General features: G+C 48.6%; 1 protein-coding gene across 1 annotated transcript in view; it reads right to left on the reverse strand.

Annotated features, from left to right (window-relative positions):
* Positions 1-19,906, reverse strand: part of ZNF592 (zinc finger protein 592) — a 41,877-nt gene extending 21,971 nt beyond the window's left edge. The window contains exons 1-3 of the mRNA XM_080607570.1: positions 19,777-19,906; positions 18,734-18,845; positions 12,397-14,735 (exon numbers count right to left, since the gene is read on the reverse strand). Coding sequence (XP_080463696.1) covers positions 12,397-14,727 — 2,331 coding nt within the window. The 5' untranslated portion in view covers positions 14,728-14,735; positions 18,734-18,845; positions 19,777-19,906. The remainder of the gene's footprint in view (positions 1-12,396; positions 14,736-18,733; positions 18,846-19,776) is intronic.
* Between the last annotated feature and the right edge of the window lie 1,426 nt (positions 19,907-21,332).

A 21,332-nucleotide genomic window follows, 5' to 3' on the forward strand; every position in this document is an offset into this window, starting at 1 on the left:
TTACATTTGGCTATCGAATCAAAGTGAGCTACATGGGAAAAAGCAGTCTTAGCTTTACACACGTAGTGACAGTCTGCAAGCTGAGCATTGCCACTACAGGAAGGAGACACTCCTGAGAAAACATCAGCACAGTGTTCTGCAGCAATCAGAAAAAAAAAATATGTCAGGATTGAACTAAAAAAAGCAAAAAAACAGCATGGAATGAGACAGAAAACATCTCCCCCCTGTACATAATTCCCACAGTTCACTTCTGTATGAATCGGGGTCACCTCCTTCACTCCAAGGTATACAGCAGAGCTGAAAAAGGTTCAGTGGAGGAAAATAAAACCAGTAACTAATACCTTTAAGCTTATTCTCATCCTTTCCTTAAGGCCTGCAAAAGACTTGAGCCCAGAAATCCTGCCATTCAGCTGCCCAGAGGCAGTGCAGGAGCACGCACCCATCTGTTTCAGACCAGGAGCAGCCGCATTTCTCAGGGGCAAAGGGGCAGCCCCGTTTCAGCTCCCCACATCCCCAAGGCTTTATCTTGGAGCCCAAGTGGCGTTTTCTTTTGCAACGCTTCTGCTTTGCACGAGAAATTTTAACTTGGTTCCAGATGTCACATTTTTATCTCTCTCCTAGTTTTCCATGACTTTTCAAAGAAGTCTGGCAGCAATTTGAGACATTCATTAGTCAGTTATTTCTAAAGCGTGTTACCAGGATATGATTTTGAGTTGTGTAATGTCTGCGTTTCTCGTATACTCCCATAACCTACACTTTAATCAAGAGTTATTTATTACAAGTTTTATTTAATTCTGGTTCGCCTGCCACACAGCATTCGGGCTTTTCTTTCAGAAGTCACAATCACACACACAGAAAAATGCTCAGAAGCTCACACACTTCAGAATACTTAATTTTATTCCCATTTCTATTTATTAACATCTTCAGAAGGGAAAAAAACCACCAAATACTCACTGAAGTAGAGTTAAGGTTGAAAAAAAAACCATACTAGACCAACTCTTTCAGAGTGCTAACTGCAATCCTGAAGCCACAAAGGTATTTGTGAATCAGGAAATTCAAAGATAAAGCCCAGTTTTGCTGTGGGAAGTGCCTGCATAGAGACAGCGTCATTGACCCTTCTGCTTCATTAAAACAATTGACTAAATGACTCTGCCTCACATTTGATCCGTTTACAAGCATGTTTTCTTCTAGCCCAGCTGTGCACAGCACACCGGATCAGAAAGTCAGAGCAATCTCCCTTCTCACACACAGGCATCGCCGCAAAATCCCGGCGGGCAATTTTCCCGACGGTTACAGGCTTTGTCTGTAACCAGCCAGGGCACGATCCCATTAACGCCCCACTGGAGGCTGAACCTGGGGCACTAAACCCTTCGCTTTCACTACTCCTGACACAAACCGAAAGGGAGCCAGCTTCAGTGCAAGCAAAGACACTTCACATTAGGTTCAGACCCTCTTTGCTGCTATAGAAAGTTAAACGATGCCGACAAAATTCACATCTATTTAATGAGAAGCCCCCAGACTCCTTGACATGACCACTGTGTAGCTTCAGCTGGAAACATGGGGTCATGCTGACTGCAAGGCATGGAACCTCAGCTACAAAAGAGGAAAAATTTCATAAGGCTAACAACCTCTACGTTAAAAAAAAAAATCATTAAGGACTCAGAGTGAAACAGTTAGAGGGGAAGAGAACTGGTATTTTTGGAACACAAGTGTTTTAAAGAGCACTTGTCCTTTACATATTCATACCAAAAATCCCCCACCAGAGGTGCCCCAAAGCCCCAGTCCTTCCCAAATCCAGCCTTTCAATAGCTTTTATTTTTTCTGCTTTAGCAGAACTGAAGGGACAACCAATACTTCTGGCAGCCAAGGGACCGCAGGCAGTTTGAGCAGCGCAATGTAGATTAGCAGGATGTTTCTGCTATAAAAAAAAAAAATAGAAGGGAATTACCACTTAGAGTTAACCGTTAACTTTGCATTAGCTTTCACTTACTGCCTCACTGGGCTGAACGCCAGCAGCCTGCATCCTTCGGCACGGCTGTGCGGTGCTGTGTGGCACGCTGGCTCCGGCAGCCTGCAGCTCCAGCCCTCACCTTCAGCTCCACACCTCCCGCGGGCACAGCTTTTTCCCAGCCCACCCTGCAGTCAACGTCTCTGAGCAAACCAGACGCCTGCAGGGTGATTTTTCACTTGGATGGTTTCAAGTTTATAATGTTGCTACACAAAATTTTACCTATGCGAGCAGAAGTGGCCAGCAGAGAATTTCTTCTGCAGTCTTTGTGATAGCTAAGCTGTATCCTTCCCCCAGGCTTTCTTTAAATGAATAGGTATCATTTCATTAGCACGTTCAACTTAAAGATCTGAAAAGCTACACGAGAAACCTAAAGTTATTAATTAAAAGAAAAATCTGGAACCAAAGTGATATCCTAAGACCAATGCATTCAAGTTTTGGTGAAGGAACATGCAAGTCCAGCCCTAACATGGACATTTTTAACCTAATTAACTCCATACTCTCAGGGAGTACAAAGATACTTCTGTTTCCTTGGTTATAGCTGCCTGTTTTAACGTGTCAGCCTAGAGGGCCAATGCCGCCACGGGAACCTGCTTGGCCGTCAGCCTAAAGGACTTAATTACAATTCAATGCGGAACTTTTCCATCTATCCCCTCTTCTGCTCGCTCTGGCTCACTCCCCCTCTCCACCGCACGTCTGCTCTTCTTCGTTGCATCCCACCTCCCCTGTTCACTCTCATCAGTGCTCCTGCACCTCGTCCACCGCCCAACGCTCCCAAACCCAGCGTCCTTCTCACACCCCCACCAAGACTGACCCCTCCACACACACACCCCTAAATATTCCCAAGACACCAGGGTGGTTAAGCCCCAGTCATCTAAGGCATTCAAGTAACACCTGATTCCCTGGAAGTTAAGGCTCTTCGATAACCACAAAACACATTTTTGCACTTGCAGAAAAATGTGTAGATCTAGGAATTGACAGCTGTAGGAAACAGTGGAATTTCAATGCAAAATTTCACACCAGTATCCCATGTATAGACAATGCTGCATCAAATAAACTTAATTCTGAACCCTCTCAGTCTGCAGAACTTTTCTCCTGATGTCAGCCATAATTTTAAGAATTTCAGTTTCCACATCTTTTCTTCTGAGCCACCAACCAACCACTCTGCCTCTCGCATTGCGACTCGAAACCTGAACTCCCAGTTGCTAAAATAATCCCTCACTGGATGACACTGGGCTTTCACATCCCCACTTTCAAGTCACCAGTACGTCCCTTAAGACTGCATGGCACTTTTCCTTCTCCTTTCTTATGACAGTAATGTTAAAGCCCTCTGCTTGCCCTCCACCCTGCAGGGCAGATTTCCGCCCATCCATCGGTTGATGCCCATCTAGTCTCTCAGCTCTGCTTCTTTCTTTTCACCCTGCATTTCCTTGTGCTTTGTGTCCTAGCAAAGACAGATCACGCACCATTTTTGCTGTGATCTTCACCACTTTGCTTTTTCACTGACTCCCTTCCTACTTCACCAGCCAAATATTTGTTAATCCCAACTACAAGATCCCAGCCCTTGCCACAGAAGGAAGGTGCGTAGGGTCCCCTCCCTCCACCTGCAGTGCTGTGCCTGACACAGCCCAGGACAACATTTTACTCCTTGGGCACGTTGCTGGTTCACGGTCACCTTGGTGTTCCTCAGGACTCCCCCCCGGGCCTTCTGTGCTGGGCTGCTTCCCAGCTGGGTGCCCCAGCATGTCCTGGGGCTGGGTTTTGGGGGTGCTCCCCAGGGCAGGACTTCGCACTTCTCCTTGGTGAACCTCATCGGATTCCTGCCAGCCCACATCTCCAGCCTGCCCAGGTCCCCCTGGATGGCAGCATGACCCTCTGGTGCACCAGCCACTCCTCCCGGTTTGGTGGCACCTGCAAAGGTGCTTAGGGTACAACGTACCCCATCACCCAGACCATTAATGAAGCTGTTCAACAGGCCTGGACCCAGCACTAACCCTTGCACACTGCTAGTAAGTAACTGGCCTCCAGCTAGACTTTGTACTTGCACACCACCCCTCCAGGCCTGGCTACACAACCAGCTTTCAGCCCGCAGCACTGTTTGCTCATCCAGCCCATACTTCACAGCTTTTCTAGGAGGTTCCTGAAGAGGACAGCAACAACAGCTGCACCGAAGTCAAGCTGGACAGCATACACTGCTTCCCCCTCATCTACCACGACAGAAGGCCATCAGCTTGGCCAAGCACGAGCCAGCAGCGCGCCTTGCCGGGAAGGCGGCGAGCAGCAGTCTGGGCTGGAGGCAGGGGACGGATCCTGCCCTGCTCAGCTCTGGGGAGGCCATGCGGGGAGCGCCAGGTCCCGTGCTGGGCTCCTCAACACAAGGGAGACCTGGACAGACTGGAGGGAGTCCAGCAAAGGGCCATGGAGATGACAAAGGGACTGAGCACCTCTCCTGTGAGGAGAGGCTGGGACTGCTCGGCCTGGAGAAGTGGTGGTCAGGGGGAGCTTTACCAATGTCTGTACATAGCTGAAGGGAGGGTGTAAAGAGGACTGAGGCAGGCTCTTCTCTGTGGTGCCCCGTGCCAGGACAAGAGGCACTGGGCACAAACTGGAACACAGAAGCTTACATCTGAACATCAGGAAGTGCTTTTTTACTGTGTGGGTGACAGAGCACTGGCACGGGCTGCCCAGAGAGGTTGTGGTCTCCCTCCCTGGAGATCTTCAAAAGCCATCTGGACGTGGTCCTGGGCAACTTGTTCCAGGTGTCCCTGCTTGAGCAGGGGTTGGAGCAGATGGACCCCGAGGTGCCTTCAACCCGAACAATTTTGTGACTCTTTCAAGCAGATCCTAACGAGGCCTAAGTCTGCTCCCCTGAAGTGCAGATTTGTAAGCTGCTTCTTCACACTTCTCCCTGCCCTCAGAATCCTGAGCTCCACAATCTCATGGACACCGCAGCCAAGGCTGCTTTTGACCTTCACACTTCCAAGAAGCCATTTGTTGGAACCCCTTTCACTTGGGTCAGGAGGTTGTCACTGACGCTGTCCAGGGGTCTCCTGGACTGCTTATGCCCTCCAGCGCTGCAGATGTTAGGTGGCTGCAGTCCCCCATGAGGACCCGGTCCTGTGAGCGCGAGGCTGCTACCAGCTGCCTGTACAGGGCCTCGCCTGCCTGTTCTTCCCGTACAGCCAACCTGTAGCAGATATCCATTACCATGTCATCCTTACTCATCTTCTCTCTCATCCTAAGCCACAAGCTCTCAGTTACCCATCACCAGGAAGAGCTCCGCACGTTCCAGCTGCTCTCTCACACAAAGGAGAACTCTTTCCCTTCACAGCCTGTTCTTCCCACAGCACCTGTATCCCTCTGATGCAGCAATCCAGTCACGCAGGCCATCCTACCGTACCTCCATGATCCCCACGGGATCACAGCCCCGCGACTGCACGCACACCTGCAATTCCTCGTGTATTCTCCCCGTGCTGCGTGCGCTGGTGCACAGGCACTTCAGAAGGACACCTCCTCCTCCTCGCACCCTTCCCTGCACCAGCAGGATTTGAGACCACCACCACCACCCGGCCCTTCTGCCCCCGGCGCTCTGTCAGCGTCACTGGGGCCCATATGGAGGAACAACGAGGGAGAAGGAGCCTTCCATCTTGGTGCCAGAAGCCATCAGCTTCCAGCCTCACAGCTTCCACGCACCATCCTGCTGGGGACACACTCTGCCTCCGATCCCCTCCTTGCCCTCGTGCTGGTTCCCCTGCGTGCCCCTTCCTCCGTGCTGACCTCCGTCCCCTGGGGGCTGTGGGGCTGCCAGGGCTGGGAGACCAAACGAGGGTGGGATTGTCACCCTGTGTGGCAGCAGCCCACACGCTGATTTAAGCGGACCATAGAGCTGCACCCTAACCTCCTTCCTCCCCAGCCTCTCCTCCTCCTCATCGCACCAACGCGCTGTTCTGGCCTCAGGGTATGGGCTCTGGCTCCTATCCTGCCGCTCATCTCTTTGTCTGCGCTCCCAGCAATCCCTGCCTGCAGCTTCATTCCCTCAATGTGCTTTCACCATAACATCCTCCAACCCTTTGCTTCCATAAAATCCAGAGGGAAAACCTCCATACAAAAACAAAACAAAATCAGCCTTTGCTGGTACCTAGGAACTGCATTAATCGCAGTTGGTTTGGGAGAGGAAGAAAGCAGTACTCTCCAGGGCCATGAGAATTTTTATTGATTTTCGATCTTCTTGTTTTCCAAATTAAAACATGAAAATGCAGGAAAAAAAAAAAGAAAAAAGGAAAAAAAAAGCAGAGATATAGCTGCTTTCTTACTTGCTACTTTACTGCTGGGAGATTACCAGTGCAGCATGTGGTCCTACTAGCTTCTGGCAAGTTTTAGCCAATAAATTATAAAACATTGATTTAAGAGGGGGAAGGAAGAAGAAACAGAAAAGGCAGCCATAAAATTGCTTTTAAGTAACTCTAGTGTAGGTGGTGCATAAACAGGATACGTCATGTCTCACTGAAAAAATCTTATTGGACAAATAAAGAACAACAGAAGAAGAAAGAGAGGGGGAAGAACAAAAGCACAGAGGTGGAGGAAAATTCAGAGGTCCTTAGTTTACGTGTTGTATTTCAAGTCTTAGCTACCTCTGTGGATTTTGGATGGTATCAAAAAAGACAAAATGAAATAGGAAATCTCTCTGGTTACTAGTAGATGGACAATTATGCCCAAGAGGGTCAGAAAGTACTTTGAATTCTTGCACATTATTGTGCACTGTTCTGTCCTTGCCAAAAAAACAAATAAGCTCTGTCTCAAAACCAGTTTGTATCCTTTGTTCGTTACTTCTATGGGAAACCTTTTCCAGAATTCATTCCTCTGATGATGACAAACCATCTCCCAATTTTCCATGTAAATCTATCTGAGCCTGTTCTCACATCAACGTTGCCTGTAGGTTTAAAAAGCTCCACTCTGTAAACATCATAGTGAACACAGAGCAGCCTCACACACTCTCACTTTGTGAGGAAAAGCAGACCTATAATGAAAGCATGAGGATCTGCATGGTTTTTGTTCATCTGGAATTTGAGCTCAGTTCCGAAAAGGCTACAAGAACTGTCTGATGCTGACAAACTACAGAGGGTGATCCCTGAGGGGCAACACTTCATTTTTGAAGATTTGATTTCTGGAAGAAAGTGCCACTACCCTCACCTTTAATATTGTGTCTTGTGCGGTACTGAAGGAGACCCATTGTAATGTTTCAGTTCTTTGCCAAGCTAAACTCATAAAGGTCTTTTAATTTCCCCTCATAACATCATCTTTCCATTTCCCCAGTCGTTCAGTCTTCATTTATTCCAGTTTCTCCCTGATAAACGTGGAACAATACATGTTTCTCCTGGTAAGTAATTGCTAGCAGCGACAGGGAGCATTAACAAGACCCTGGCTGGTACTGCAGGTTAACTCAAATCCCTTGCACAGATCGATTGTTCAGAGCCTTCCTGTGACCAAACACATATCCTGATTTTCAATTGCTTCTTCCGATTCCTATGCAGTCTTCATGACCACCTAGGTCCTCCTGTAAAACATCCAGTTTTCCCCCTGATGACTTCTTACTCTGTTGGTCCCACAAGTTTTACCAGCACATTCAGCCTCCAAGGTCCTTAATACGACCATCAACTAGGGTGTTTGAGCTGGATAAAGCCACCCCTAGGGGAGTCCTACAGGCAACCTGTCCCCAGTTGCAGTGCCCTCCTTTTTTACCTGGTTCTGCTCCAACCTCTTAACTTTACTTCTTCAGTACAGCCGTTCCCCACACAGCACTCTTGTCAGCCATTTCACTGAACACCTGGACAATTAGGATCTACCTATTTCTCCAATCCAAAAATAAATTGTAGAACACGCATATCAGATTAATTTGGCATAATCTAGCAACTATTTAATCACACCCCCCCAAAAAAAACAAACAACTTGCTCTAGAACATAACACTGCCATAGTCAGACCAAACAGACCTGAAGTTACAAGAAACATCTGCTTCCACTTTTTGAACAACTGGATAAACGTAATACCTGCATGCAGCACAGCATCCCCTGTGATCAAAATCCAACCTACCAGATATTCAAGTTCGCATACTGTTTTCTTCTTGTGCTTCTGCAACAGAGGAGGAGTAAATAAATCCTATCAAGTGACGATTGCAAAAATGGCCTCACAAGTCTCCAAAAAAAAAAAAAAGGTAAAAATAACTGAGATCCATTAATACGATCCACTTAAAGCACACATCCAGTAAGTCCTGTTCTTTCTATTTCTGAAATGGATTAACTCATAGCTCGTAATCCTATATCCTCACTAAAAGCCGGAGAGCCCACCTTGGTATTTAGCTGCCTTCGTCTTACGCATATTCTATATGAAACTAAGTCCAGTAGGATTTCCCTGCTGTACTTGGAGTAACTGCAACCATGTAGCCACTGAAAGCCCAAAATGTAATATTACAGTCAAGCTCTCAATCATTTCTCTAAAGGTCTTTCCGCTCCACCTTCTCAATGCAGCATCATCGCCTTCTCATCCTCATAGTTGCTCCCAATCTCCTCCTTTCCCCACTGTCCGGACCACATCCACATTCCTCTTCCCTTCCCCAAAACAACCAGGATCCACCTATGTCATTCACATTTTGGCCTCACCTAGGAAACTCATTTACCTGTTATCAGTCCCATTAATACGGACTTTACCCAAGGCCATTCAGAAAGATAAGACACGGTATTTTCCAAACCACTGGCAGGAACGAACAAACCATTTGCCTTACTTTCCTTTTGAACAGATACAAGAAACATGAAGATGTCTAAGTAATTCAAAAAGTCGCGGTAAGAAATTCCAATTAAAGTGAGAAGCCTTAAGTATCAATACAGGATAAGTTTTCTCATGGAGCGAAGCCAGCTTAAGCTGTGTCCCCTCTCCAATGCGATCATTCCTGCCTCTCGCTGCAGCTCACTTGTCCTTCGGTTATTTCACTGTAGCGTGGAACTGGGTGACTGGAAAGTATCGTACTGAAAAAATTAGCTTTCTACTTCTTTTCTTGAACAGCCCTGTTGGATAAGACATCTTCCCTGCCTTCCAAACAAGGTGACATTCTTGTTCCATACCAAGCTAGAAAGCTTTTTATTTTCTTGTTTCTCAGGTTATGCAAACATTAGATTGGCACGTGTCATAGTTAATAATCCAAATTTAGTGTCATTTAACACAAGAGCTGTAAAGAACACCAATCAAATATCAACCCAGCTTACTTTCCATTTGTCAGAGGTCACCATCCTTTAGTACAGACCTGGGAACAGCAAATATGCCACTGCCACCCTTTGTCTTCAGCCACTGACCTTTCCCAAGAATTCCCTTTCTTGGGATAATCTGGAACCAGGTACCTGAATAATCACTAATGATAACCTTCAGGCAATAACACAATGGGGACCTGCTCTGCTACAACCAAAGTTAAAGGGATTTTTTTTTCTGTTTCTTGAAGCTCTTTAGAATATGTAAGCCAAGCCACAACTTTACTTTGAAAATATCAAGATACTCAGTCCCAGAATTCAGACACAAGCTCTTCTCCACGCATCCTGAGGAAGGCACGGAGCAAGATATTGAAAAACACCAAAAAAATCCAAAACACTATAGTGCGATTTCTGCTAGCTTTAAGAAACGATGACAATGTTTCTCCATCCCAAAGACAGCTGTTTCTAAATCAACTTCTCAGTGCACTGAGAAGAACGTCAGGGACAAAAGTAGTACACAAGAGTTTTTGCTCAAATGCTTAAAATTACAACAAATACTAGATAATTAGTCTCTTGAGACATGGGGTTGTGGTTCATGTCTGAGGTTGTCCACAACTCTTTATACCACCTCTGCCTGTTGGCATTGTCCCACAACAGGAGCATGCTCCAGATCAAGCACAGGCACACAACTATGTGCTGAATTCACTGGAGCATACAATATGGAAATTATGTCCAATTTAGGCTTCTACATTACCTGCAAGAGGGGAGAAAATATCTCAGGAGTATTTTGTGGCTGCTTCTACCACCTAAGAAAGTGTTTGTGAAACTAGTTGTTAGGTCATCTCCTGCTCCTACCAACGTTCCTCTTTTTTTTCTGATCTATGTAAGAGTAGCAATCTCAAATAAATGCAGAGCTGGTGGTATCCCTGCCCAAGGGGGCTGGAATTAGATGACCGCTAGGGTCGCTCCCAACCCAAACCATTCCATGAAATGTAAAGCCTTCAGCTCCTTCCTGCCCCAAGCACACCATGTCGGCACCTTTTCGCCGTGATGACTTAGAGCAGTTGAGTGTGCCACCCACCTCCTGCATGGGCCCCCTCCAAGACCAGCTAATTTCACTAACACTTTCAGCTCTCAGTCCAGTGACACAAAATACCTTGGGGACTGCTACAAGGCAGAGGGACGTCTTCCACGAGCTACTGCTAAATCTGGACACAAACAGTAATGGGCATACAGGCCCAAGTCCTTTTTTCCTTTAGAAACGTTAACAGTCTTGCTGAAACGGATGTTCTGTTGGATAGGTTGGTTTAGGTTGGATATAAGGAGAAATGTCTTTACTGAAAGGGCTGTGCAGCTCTGGAACAGGCTGCCCAGGGAAGTGGCTGAGTGACCACCCGTTGAGGTCTTCAAGAAACACGTAGACGGAGAACTTCACCGCATGGGTTATTGGTGGACTCGTCAGTACTAGGCTCAAGGTTGGACCTGGTGATCTCACAGACCTTTTCCAACCTGAATGATTCTGTGATTCTGGGAAGGGAACAGGGCACCAGGGGGTAATGGGGAGCGATGACAGGAGATGCGCTGAAAAGGGACTCCCAACACAACACTGCAGAGAGGATGAATGCACCCCTTCGAGTGTAAGCAGGGGAAGACCAAATAGGGAGGAGAGGGCTTTGCAAGCTCTCATGTTCCCTCTTTTTCTAGTTTTTCAACAATTATATTCAGAAAAGCACTTCAAAAAAAAGATCTCACATCTAACAAACCTAACTCAAAGTGAGAGGCATAAACTTTTCTTGGTTAAGTTACAGAATAAATTATTTGATTACAGTCTAAAAATACTATCAGCCATTTGTTCTCTCTTTAAGGAGCTCTTGAATTGATAATCCCACAACAAAAATAGGAAATACATTTTTAATGCCACTGATTAACATTTTAGCTCACTTAGGAGCACTCACTGTATCCCCGCACCTGAAGGCTTTTCATTCCAGACTGCTGACATTTCCTAGAAATGTATTATAGTTCAAAACCAAGTTATGGTGTTGATAAGAGTGCAGTGCTTACTGGTCTGCCTCAGGTAAGAAATGTGATTATGTGGCCACGTCAATCCCTTCTGGCCTTGCTATTTTTCATGACAAAACCATTCAGCCATAATCTATTTTTTGCTGCTGATGAATTTAAGAGAAAGATAAAGCATCGAAACGGGGCCACTGTATGCCCATGCTAGTAACCTCAATGTTCCTGGTAGACATTTAACAAGTAAAGGGAGGCTCTGGAGCATGCAGACACCACAATGGCCATGGCAGAAAACGGTGGTCAAACCCCAAAAGGTCACTTGGTGGCATGGTGTCTTCATTCACAGAGCTCATGGAGGAGAGCACTGGGAGTGGAGCTGGCAGCCAGATGCATGTGGAAAGCTTTCATTTCACGCAAAGAAACAAGCAAAAAGGATTCCTCCTCCTGTTCAACTTCAGGGTGGTTCATAGTTAAGTGGGATTGACCATATCCTCTAAAATTAAAAACAAACAGCAACCACAACAAAAACCCCTACACACACACACCAAAGCGTATCGTCATAGTATGTAATGAAGAGCATCCCCTTCCTATTCATCAGTAGAGGCTGCTAGCCTCTCAGCTAGTTCCATCCCAATATACGCTTTACCAGTCTAAAAGTAAAAAAAAAAAAAAAAAAACAGCACCAAAAGTTTCAAAGTATAATGCAGAGATTTTGGCACACGTTCTAGGAAAGGTAAAATTAAGCTCTGTCAGATTTCCTGTACCCAAGCCTAGAGCACAAAAACCTGTTCAAGGCACTGCTCAGCACTTGATGTGCTTGCTGGTGATCTCTGATCTCCAACACCATCTTTCTTTGATGCTCGAAGATCTCCGTAGTCTCCCTCCAGCTCTTTTCTTGTCATCCCCATAATTAAAGACACTACCCACTTTTTACTGGCAAAGGGTAAAAAGAAGGTAAGCAAGCAACGCTAAGACATCCCTTCAGATGCACACATCCGGGTCCACACATATCCCAAACGTTCCCTGCAAGCACTTTTTACTTAAACAAAGCAACTCATTTGCCACTATGACACCTACTTTTTTCCTAGAGGACAGTGTCTTTAAACTCAGATTTAACTAATAACATTAAAATGATGACTTACCAGTCTCTCATTATCTTCTGAGGTTCTCTGGTAATGAGCCGCTAAAGCAACGTAATCCTGCGCCTGCTTGTTACATTCTAAACACTTAAGTCCTTGACGGATTAGTCGCAATGGGTCCGTGTACAGAGGCAAAGCGGGCTGAGTGTTAGTAGAAATTCCTACCCCGTTTCCTGAAGTAGCATTGGGTTTACGTGAAGGAGAGGGCGAGTGCAAAGTCTGAGGAGCCGAAGATGCTGAAGAGCTTGTAGAAGGTGAAAACATTTGGTCTAAGGAAATTGGTTTCATCAACAGCTGAGAACACTGCATGATAAATCCTTTGCTCTTATGATCTCTTGCATGTTTAAGCAAGCTACACTTATTAAAAAAAAGTAGCATAGTTGAACACTGAGTGCACATGACTTCAATGTGAACGCTTCGCCTACTATAGTGTTGAGTCAGGCTTTTCTCTAAGGCAAACGAATCCCCACATTCCAGGCAACAGTACCCAGAGGCAGGTAAATTAATACTGGTGTCAGGTGGAGGGCTAAGGTTTGGAGTATATATTGGCACCGGATTGGCACTGTGCAGTACTTTGTTAAATGCCTCCACAATGACAGGAGCAGCTTTCTTTACTTGATGCACCAGCGGCACAGACATTTGAGTCACCTGAGGCTGATTCCGCCTCTGCGCTGATGACTTCGCCGTAACAGACGCAGCAACACTGTGCGGAACTAAATTGAGATTTGCCAAGTGCACAGCTTTGGGAAGAAGGCTGGAGGTGGTCACGCTGGATGGCTGCACCACGATACTCTGCTGCTGTCTCTTGCTCAGCTGCTGCCCAGTGATACCTACTTTTATGGCACCGCCGCTGCAGTTTGGCAGTGGAGATAAAGACACGGCAGATGTGCTGTTTCCAGCAAGATCTGTTTTCATACTATCTGTGTAAGGACTCGCTATGTTTGACAGCTGGATAGCCAAAGCAGCCCCATTTTTGGCTGAGTTCTTGCTAGCCTCGCTTTCCATAACTGCGCTAGTGTCAGGGGAAGGGAAGGATTTGATAAACTCTTCAGCGGATGAGGTTTCTGCAGGTGACTCTTCTAACGATTTACCCAGCTCATCGTTTTCTGGCAAAATTCTAGTTACAGTTCTTTTGATTTCACCAGAGGATGTCTTGATAGTCTTTATTCTAACTTTGGGAATAGCTGGTGGAGAGCCGGCTGCCATGGAAGGCGAGCCTTTCCCACTGCTGTCGCTGCACACGCTTCGAGGACTCTCGGGCTGCTTGCTGGCCTTCCTCACCACCTCTAAGGGGCTTCGCGGACTCTTTGGCGACTTGGGCATTTTTGGACTTCCCTTTGTCCCATCTTTAAAAGGACCAGGTTCCTTTGTAAGATTCGGCTGATCGCCTTTTGGAATACAGGCAACCTTTTTGGCCTGAAGAGCTACTAACGCAGCCACGCAGGATGACAACTTTGAATGAGTTGGCTTTAACCTCTGGCGAGGTGGTACTGACGAAGACATGTTCAGATCGGGCACAGACCCTTTATCTTCTCCTAAATTATTGTGAGGGAGATCTCCAAACACCAAGCCTTCTCCAAGGAAGCTATTAGTATCTACCAAGTCCTTGCCTGACTCCACAAACCTCTCTGCTGCTTTGTCTTGGTCTCTCCTGCTCATTTCCAGCCTACTATCTGGCTGGAAGTGGATCTCCATCTTTTGATCCTTTTTACAGTATTGATCAAACATGCTTAATTCAGGCTCTGGTACCTTCCTAAAATGATCTAGTACTGAAGCTCCTGTTGGTATATACATGGAAGGTGGTGGAAAATACGGAGTTTGGGCATGTTTCAGTTTATCACCAATACTGTTCTCTTTGAATGCATCCTCTGGTTCAGGGCTGGAAATTGGGCTAAACTGACTGAATGTTGGCAAAGGCTCTGATTTGGACTGGTCCAATTTTTCAGAGTAACTTCTTGAGCTATCACCATTAATAAAAGTCGACTCAAACTTCCCATAATTATGCACTAAAGCATGAGCCTCTGATGGCAGATCAGACCCACGAAACCCGTTGTGTAGCAGACCAGTCCCCAGGTGATTTCCCTCCTTTTCTGCTTCAAAGGACTCCTGGCGACTTGTGTTCTTCACTATTACACTCACGACAGGAGCATCAGAGGGAGGCAAAGAGTGGGACAAGGACACATTTTCATCTATACAGATTCCCGATGACTTCAGGTGATTCTCGTTCTCCTCCCCAGCTGACGGGATGGTCTCCTTGGCATCAAGGCTTGTCGGATCAGGGATGTCAAAAGCAGCCAAGAGGTCATCAAAGTCTGGGGTTTTCATGTCCCCCATGATGAAAGCTACAATTAAAAGCAAAATACGTTGTCAGTTGTTATGGAATAATTGCCAGAGGTGACTTAGAAATTAAACTTATATTCACATTTTAAAGAAAAGGTACATCACTGAAGAAGCCTCCAGGGCAGAGTGTAGCTGCATTCCACAGAAGTTCCCTAGGCCTCTAACTTTAGATGTTGACCACACCAGAGGAACCTGGTATGCTGACTCTAAGAGGAAATGTACAGAGGGTGGAGTGGAGTGGAGATGCCGTAGCCAGGCTCTGTGATAAGATGGGAACTTGAAGGTACATCGGAACCGATAAGCTGCATATTTGCTACCCTGGGCCAACAGCCTGCCATAGTTTTGACAAAATGCTGTCCTTTTGATAAACTTTGTCCATTACAATACCAAAACACACCTCCATCCCAAAAGCTACCTGCCTCCAAGGTGTAACCACACCTCCCTGGGTTATGCCAAGTACCTCCCTGGGAAACTTAGAAATCTCTACAGAGTCACTTTATATCTTTTCATGCGTTTGTAGCCAGGCAGTGTTACTCATACTCTCGGTATTTGCACGTGCTTTGCAGACAGTGAATTTATCACCAGCAATCCAAAGAACCTGTGCGTCTGTTGCTTTAATAAATTGCACTACTTGTTAATCTAGCCATGGTAGTTCTCACTGAACATGACCAAACTCTTCAAGCGTGGCTGCGGTAGCTCATGGAACACGACTAGATTAAGGGTGTATTACGCTATTTGTGCATCTGTAATCGTGATGGTTCAGTGCTCTGAATGCGACCGGATTTATAACAACGAATTGAGCATCGCTCCCAATAAATTTAACCTTTAATGCGGTAGGTGTATTTCTCTCAAGGACAAACTTTGTAAGATGTTGATGCAAATGAGTCTTATGTGACAAAAAACACAACTACCCAAAACACGAACGCAGCATGGTACAAAGGCTAGAAACATCCGCTGCAGACACTTTCAACTTCCATTTCAACTACTCCAAGATTGACTGTTTACACACAAAGATATTCACCCTGTGGGATCCACTTTTTTTAAGCACAGCTTGCTTGGCACAAAGGTATTCAGGCCAAGCAAGCTCTCTAGGGAGAGGGAAACTCGCTCTGGCTCCTCCAGGCCCATCAATGACCAGTATTCGTTCAAACTGCGGCCACCAGGCAATTTTCACCACACCGAGGGTCTCCCACTAGCGTCAGTTCTCAGTTTGTGTCATCTTCACCCCTTCTGCCGTGCTGCTTTGGAGGGCAACATGGGGAAGGAACCTCTTCTACCTGAACTGCTCCTGGACAATCAGCGAAAGCTCAGTTCCCATCCTGCTCAAGCCGCAGAGGCAGATGACAAATGACAGGAGCTGTTCATCTACAGTCCTGCAACACCACCTCTCCTCTCCAGGCTGTCTGCAGAGCTGCTCCTGGTGTTGCAAGCAAAGCAGTGGGAGATAGCATCCCCTTCACCTCTGGTCCAAACGCAACCTTTTAAACGTCACCGAGCCCATGTGGAAGACGTTCTCTCAACCTGATACCTCATTGCTCCAAGAACAACTGTCATCATGAACTTCAACTGAAAAGATTCAGAAGTACATTACTGCCTTTTTTTTTTTTTTGAGAGCTAATAATCTGAAGAATTCAGTCCTCCTTCAGGGAAGAAAAGCTAGAGGTAAACAGGCAGGCAAAGAGAAATAGGCCTGAAAACTGAGATGACTCTCTACCCTACGCAGGGCAATTTAAATAATACAAGTCTTCAGTAAATATTTCAGTACAGCAGCTCAAAGCACTGTAAACCAAGCGGGGGTTATTTGAAACAGGGGGCAATCCTTAATTAGGTAATGATGCCACCAGGCCAAAACTGCCCAAAGACAAAGTAAAGGATCGCATCCGGATCGTAACAAGAAGCGACGTTCCCAGCCAGTTCTCTTCACAAGCCCTCCAGAAGGGAGCGGGGCTTAGACACTAGCCACAGAGACCTACGACAGCAATAATAAAGCTCTGATGAGATGCATGATGAAAACTGACAGCACAGAATTGCTTGAACATTTATGCTCACTACTGTGCGGAATACTGGGTTTGCCCCCACATTTAACCAAAACGTTGGTGAAATAAATAGACTTCCCAAGCTTTTAATGAGCCATCATCTTAACACGTTTCATTTGAAAGCCACGTTTACGCAACCTGATGTATGAGGGGAGGAAAAGGCCCAAAGAGCACCAAGTAAGCTTGCAGAGCACCAGTTCCTGCTTGGCAAGGAGCACCCACAGGCAAAGTCAGTCCCGCCACACTCACTTGACTTGGGCTGCATCCGCACTGCCAAAGCCAGCAGCAAGTGAGAGAGACGGAAGGAGTGGCAAGAGCCCAAAAGAAGGGGGAAGAGCAGAAAGCAGAGGTGCAGGCAGGGAGGAATAAGCACCCCGGGATGAGGGAGAGAAAGTAGCTGTTTGACACCTCCCCCAACAGGCTGGGAGCTGCTAATTGAAGGCTGTTTTCATTATTTGTGACCGGGTTAAAAAAGTTCATCAAACGCCACATTTAAAAAGCAAACAAAACACAACTCTTCCTGCCAGACTGCTGGTACAGGGAACCAGCATTTCTATTTCTAGAGCTGGGCCAGGAGAAATCACCGCAGCACAGAACAACAGGGCATGCTGGTCTTTGAGCGTTAGTTCAGTTGTGCCTACAGACAAGCCCTGGAGGTGTTGCTTTGGTTAATCTACTCCAACACACTTCTGTGGAGATTTACTTGGCTTAAAAGTGGCTCGCTGTGGTTTAGCTTAAACTTGTTCTCATTCTTAAATTAAACCACAAATGTGAATGTCCAGACAGGGCTCTGCAGTAATTTACAAGTCCCATCCCACAGGAAGGTAGGGCAACGGTGCTTTGAGTCAAGTCCCCAAAGCCCAGAGGATTACCCATATGCTTCAAATCACCAGCACTTGATAATGAGTTTAGAAACATCACAGATTATTACAGTTGGCAAGGAGCGCAGACCTGAAACCTCCCTTTCCTTCGGGTGGGAAAACTTGTGCCAGTTGGGCAGGAGCTAGGCATCGTTCAGCTGCTGAGATTTCTGGCACACAAATCCCTACGCGAGGAAGACATTTTGTTCCATAACCTGGAACGCCCAAGTTTTATATACAGAAAAATCAGCTTGCCAATCACTCGACCCTTCTCTTCTCACCGCCAAACACCTATCCACTTCTCTGGATGCGTATTTTAAAACGCAAGGCAAAATAAATCCAAGGTATCCGCAGCATTACAAAATAAGCTTTTCTTGGAAGAAACCCTGCATTTTCAGATTTCGTGTACGTCTTCAGGCCTATAAAAGACCGGTTTATGCTCTTTGCTATTATGAGAAGAGGCCTCTATTCAAACATTTCTACACAAAACTGCATCTTAAACTTGTCAAAGCTACAATTCCTTAAGAAAAGCAAAGTTGGACACAAATTCTAGAGAAGACCGCATACGCATCTTGCCAATGGAAGAGATTTTAAGTGACATAAATTTAAAACTCTGATTAAACACCACTTATTTCTGCTCTTAGATAACAAACGGGACAAGTATATTGAAGAAATTCTGCCCAAACTTTCCACGAACTGGCTTGTGAGGAAAGCAGAAAATAAGGACTTCCATCCTTACTCCATCCTTCCACTGCTGAAGACTTGCCTTAGAAACAAAGCTCTGAAGCCAAGTTTCTCTCTCTACTTGCCTATAAAAGACATGGAGGTTGAGACTTGCAAAGCAAGGGGTTAGATCAGTAACATACGGAGAGAACAAGGACTCACAGAGTAAAATACATGTATTTCACTTTGCAAAGCCAACCGCAGAACAGCATGTTTCTCCAGGAGGCAGGGAACCTAGATGTCTCCATGCCATCCCCAAAACCCATGAACTTGCTGCAGGCGCTATGGCAAAGCCTAGGGCCTTCTGCTCTGGCTTCAGCTTCCCAACTCCGCAGAGGTACCTCAGTACCGGCGTCTCCCACACACGCAGTATATACGAACCTTTCAGCAGCAGCGTTATTCCTGCGGACTTTGGGAGATCCGCAGCGGCTCCTCTGCAGACTTCAAACCAGCGTGTAACATGCTGCTCAAGGAGGAAGTTCAAGATTGCCACCTAATATGAGAGAATGAAAATGCAATTACACGAGGCTAGGCGTCTTCAAACAATAAATATTCATAAATCCGCAAGACAACAGTTAGGTACAACGGAAAACATCCGCCAGCGGCGGCTCCCGGTGCGACTCCGGGCCCAGAAAAAGCAGGCTTTTCCTGGAGGGGGTGCGGAGGCAGGCCGGGACTGCTCGCCAGGGGAGCGCCTGGGGAAGGCTGGGATGTCAGGAGCGGGGAAGCGTGGGGAGCACACGCCAGCTGGCAGCGGCGGAGGCAGCCCCAGCCTGCCGAGGAGCGCAGCCGGCCAGGGGCTGTCAGGAGGGAGCGCGTTTGGGGAGGCTGAAGCGCGGCAAACTCCGCCGGCCGGCGGGAGGCTCCGGCCGGGGGCACCGCCGCGCAGCCGGCAGCGGGGGCAGCGCCTTCGCACGCACCCAACTTTGAGCAGCCCCGCGAGGGGACGCGGGGCCGAGCCCGCGGGGGGCAGCGGGGGGCAGCGCTCAGGCCCCGGCCCCGCCGCCCCCGGCAGCGCCCGCTCCCCGCGCGGCCCGCCCGACACAAAGGGCAGGCGGCGGCCGCCCGCCCGCCCGCCCGCCCGCTCGCTCGACCCCGGCCCGGCCCCGGCCGCCGCCGCCGCGCTGTCAGCCCCGCCGCGGCCCAGCCCCGCGGCCCCGCACGTGGGCGAGCCCCGCCGAAGTTTGCTCGCCGGGGCCGGGCCGCGGAGGCCGGCCGGGAGCCTCCCGCCGCCGCCGCTCCCGGGGCGGGCGGAGCGGAGCGGGGCGGCCCGGAGCGCCGAGAGCGCAGGGCTCCGGCTGCCGGCGGCGGGGCCGCCCGCCCTGCCCGCGGGGCGGCAGCAGCGGCGGCGGCGGGAGGCACCCGCGGGGAGGGCGGAGGGCGAGCGGGAGGGGCGGGCCCCGGCGCGGCCGGGCGGCACTCACCCACGCAGGCGGCTCCTCCGCGGGCCACCGCCGCCGCCGGGGCCCCGCGCAGGCCTCACCCCGCACCGGGCACCAACGGCCGCAACATGGCGGCGGCGGCGGCGGGCGGGGCCGGGGGCGGGGCGGGGCCGGGACGGGGCACGGCGAGACCGCCCCCCCCACCCCCCCTCTCCCGGCCCCGCGCCGCTGCCGGGCCCCGCCGCCGCCGCCGCCCCGCCTGAGGCGCCGCGGCCGGGCCGGGCCCGCGGGGACGGGGCCTCGGCCGGGGCGGGCCCTGCCTGGCACCGGGAGGCCCCGCTCCGTGCCCGGCTCCCCCCCCCCCCCCCCCAGGCAGCAGGCCCCGCTTCGAGGCGCTCCGTGCCTCCGTTGTTAACGTTCGCTCGCCAAAACCCGGCTTCTAGAACGGCAGGCTGCTCATTAGCACCTAATTAATTCCTTATTTTTTTCCTTGTCCTACCCCAAACCGACATTTACATAGTTTTATTTATGGTTCTTGTTAGGTTAGTGGGTCTAGACTTCACATCCTCCCACTTGCTTTTCACAAATGTGAGTACAGGGGTGGGTTTTTCCCCTGATCCTATGGAGCTTGCCCAAGTCGTTAGGATTTATTGACTATTGATTTTAATTGCTCAGTGACTTCCTTAACTGCTAACACTTTGGGGTACTCGTTATTAAATCCTACAGTTAAAAAAAAAAAAAAAGAGTTTATTGTAATGGCTTGTGCTCAATGTTTTCTGTAGTTACGGATAGATTCGGAAGCACCAGTTAGCCCACACCTGGAGCGCTGGGTCCGGTGCTGGGCTCCTCACCAGAAGAGAGCAACAGGCGTACTTCACAGAATCATCGAGGCTGGAAGAGACCTCCAAGGTCACCCAGTCCAACCTCTGACCTAACACTAACAAGCCCTCCACTAAACCACGTCACTAAGCTCTACATCTAAACGTCTTTTAGAGACCTCCAGGGATGGTGACTCAACCACTTCCCTGGGCAGCCCATTCCAATGCCTAACAGCCCTTTCAGTAAAGAAGTTCTTCCTAATATCCAACCTTCAGAGAGTCCAAGGAAGGACACGGGGAAGCTGAAGGGCCTGGAGCATCTCCGCTGTGAGGAGAGGCTGAGAGAGCTGGGGCTGCTCGGCCTGGAGAAGAGGAGGCTCAGGGGGCGCTCACCAACGTCCGTAACCACCCACGGGCAGGGTGCGGAGAGGTTGGAGCCAGGCGCTTGTCAGCGGTGCCAGTGCCAGGAGCAGAGGCACTGGGCACAAGCTGGAGCTCGGAAGGCTCCATCTGAACATCAGGAAGCACTCCTGTGCTGTGCAGGTGATGGAGCACTGGCACAGGCTGCCCAGAGAGCCTGTGGGGTCTCCATCCGTGGGGATCTTCAAAAGCTGCCTGGACGTGGTCCTGGGCATGCTCTTGAGTCACGCAGCTTGAGCAGGGAGATTCAGCCAGATGACTTCCAGATTTGCCTCCAACCTCAACAAGTCTGAATCTGTGAAGCATTTTGTGTTAAGGTGTGACTGTGCCATTCTCCTTCTGTTGTAAATAAAAGCCAGA

Source organism: Anser brachyrhynchus (genome assembly GCF_964034855.1).
Source record: "Anser brachyrhynchus genome assembly, chromosome: 11".
NCBI classification, from domain to species: Eukaryota; Metazoa; Chordata; class Aves; order Anseriformes; family Anatidae; genus Anser; species Anser brachyrhynchus.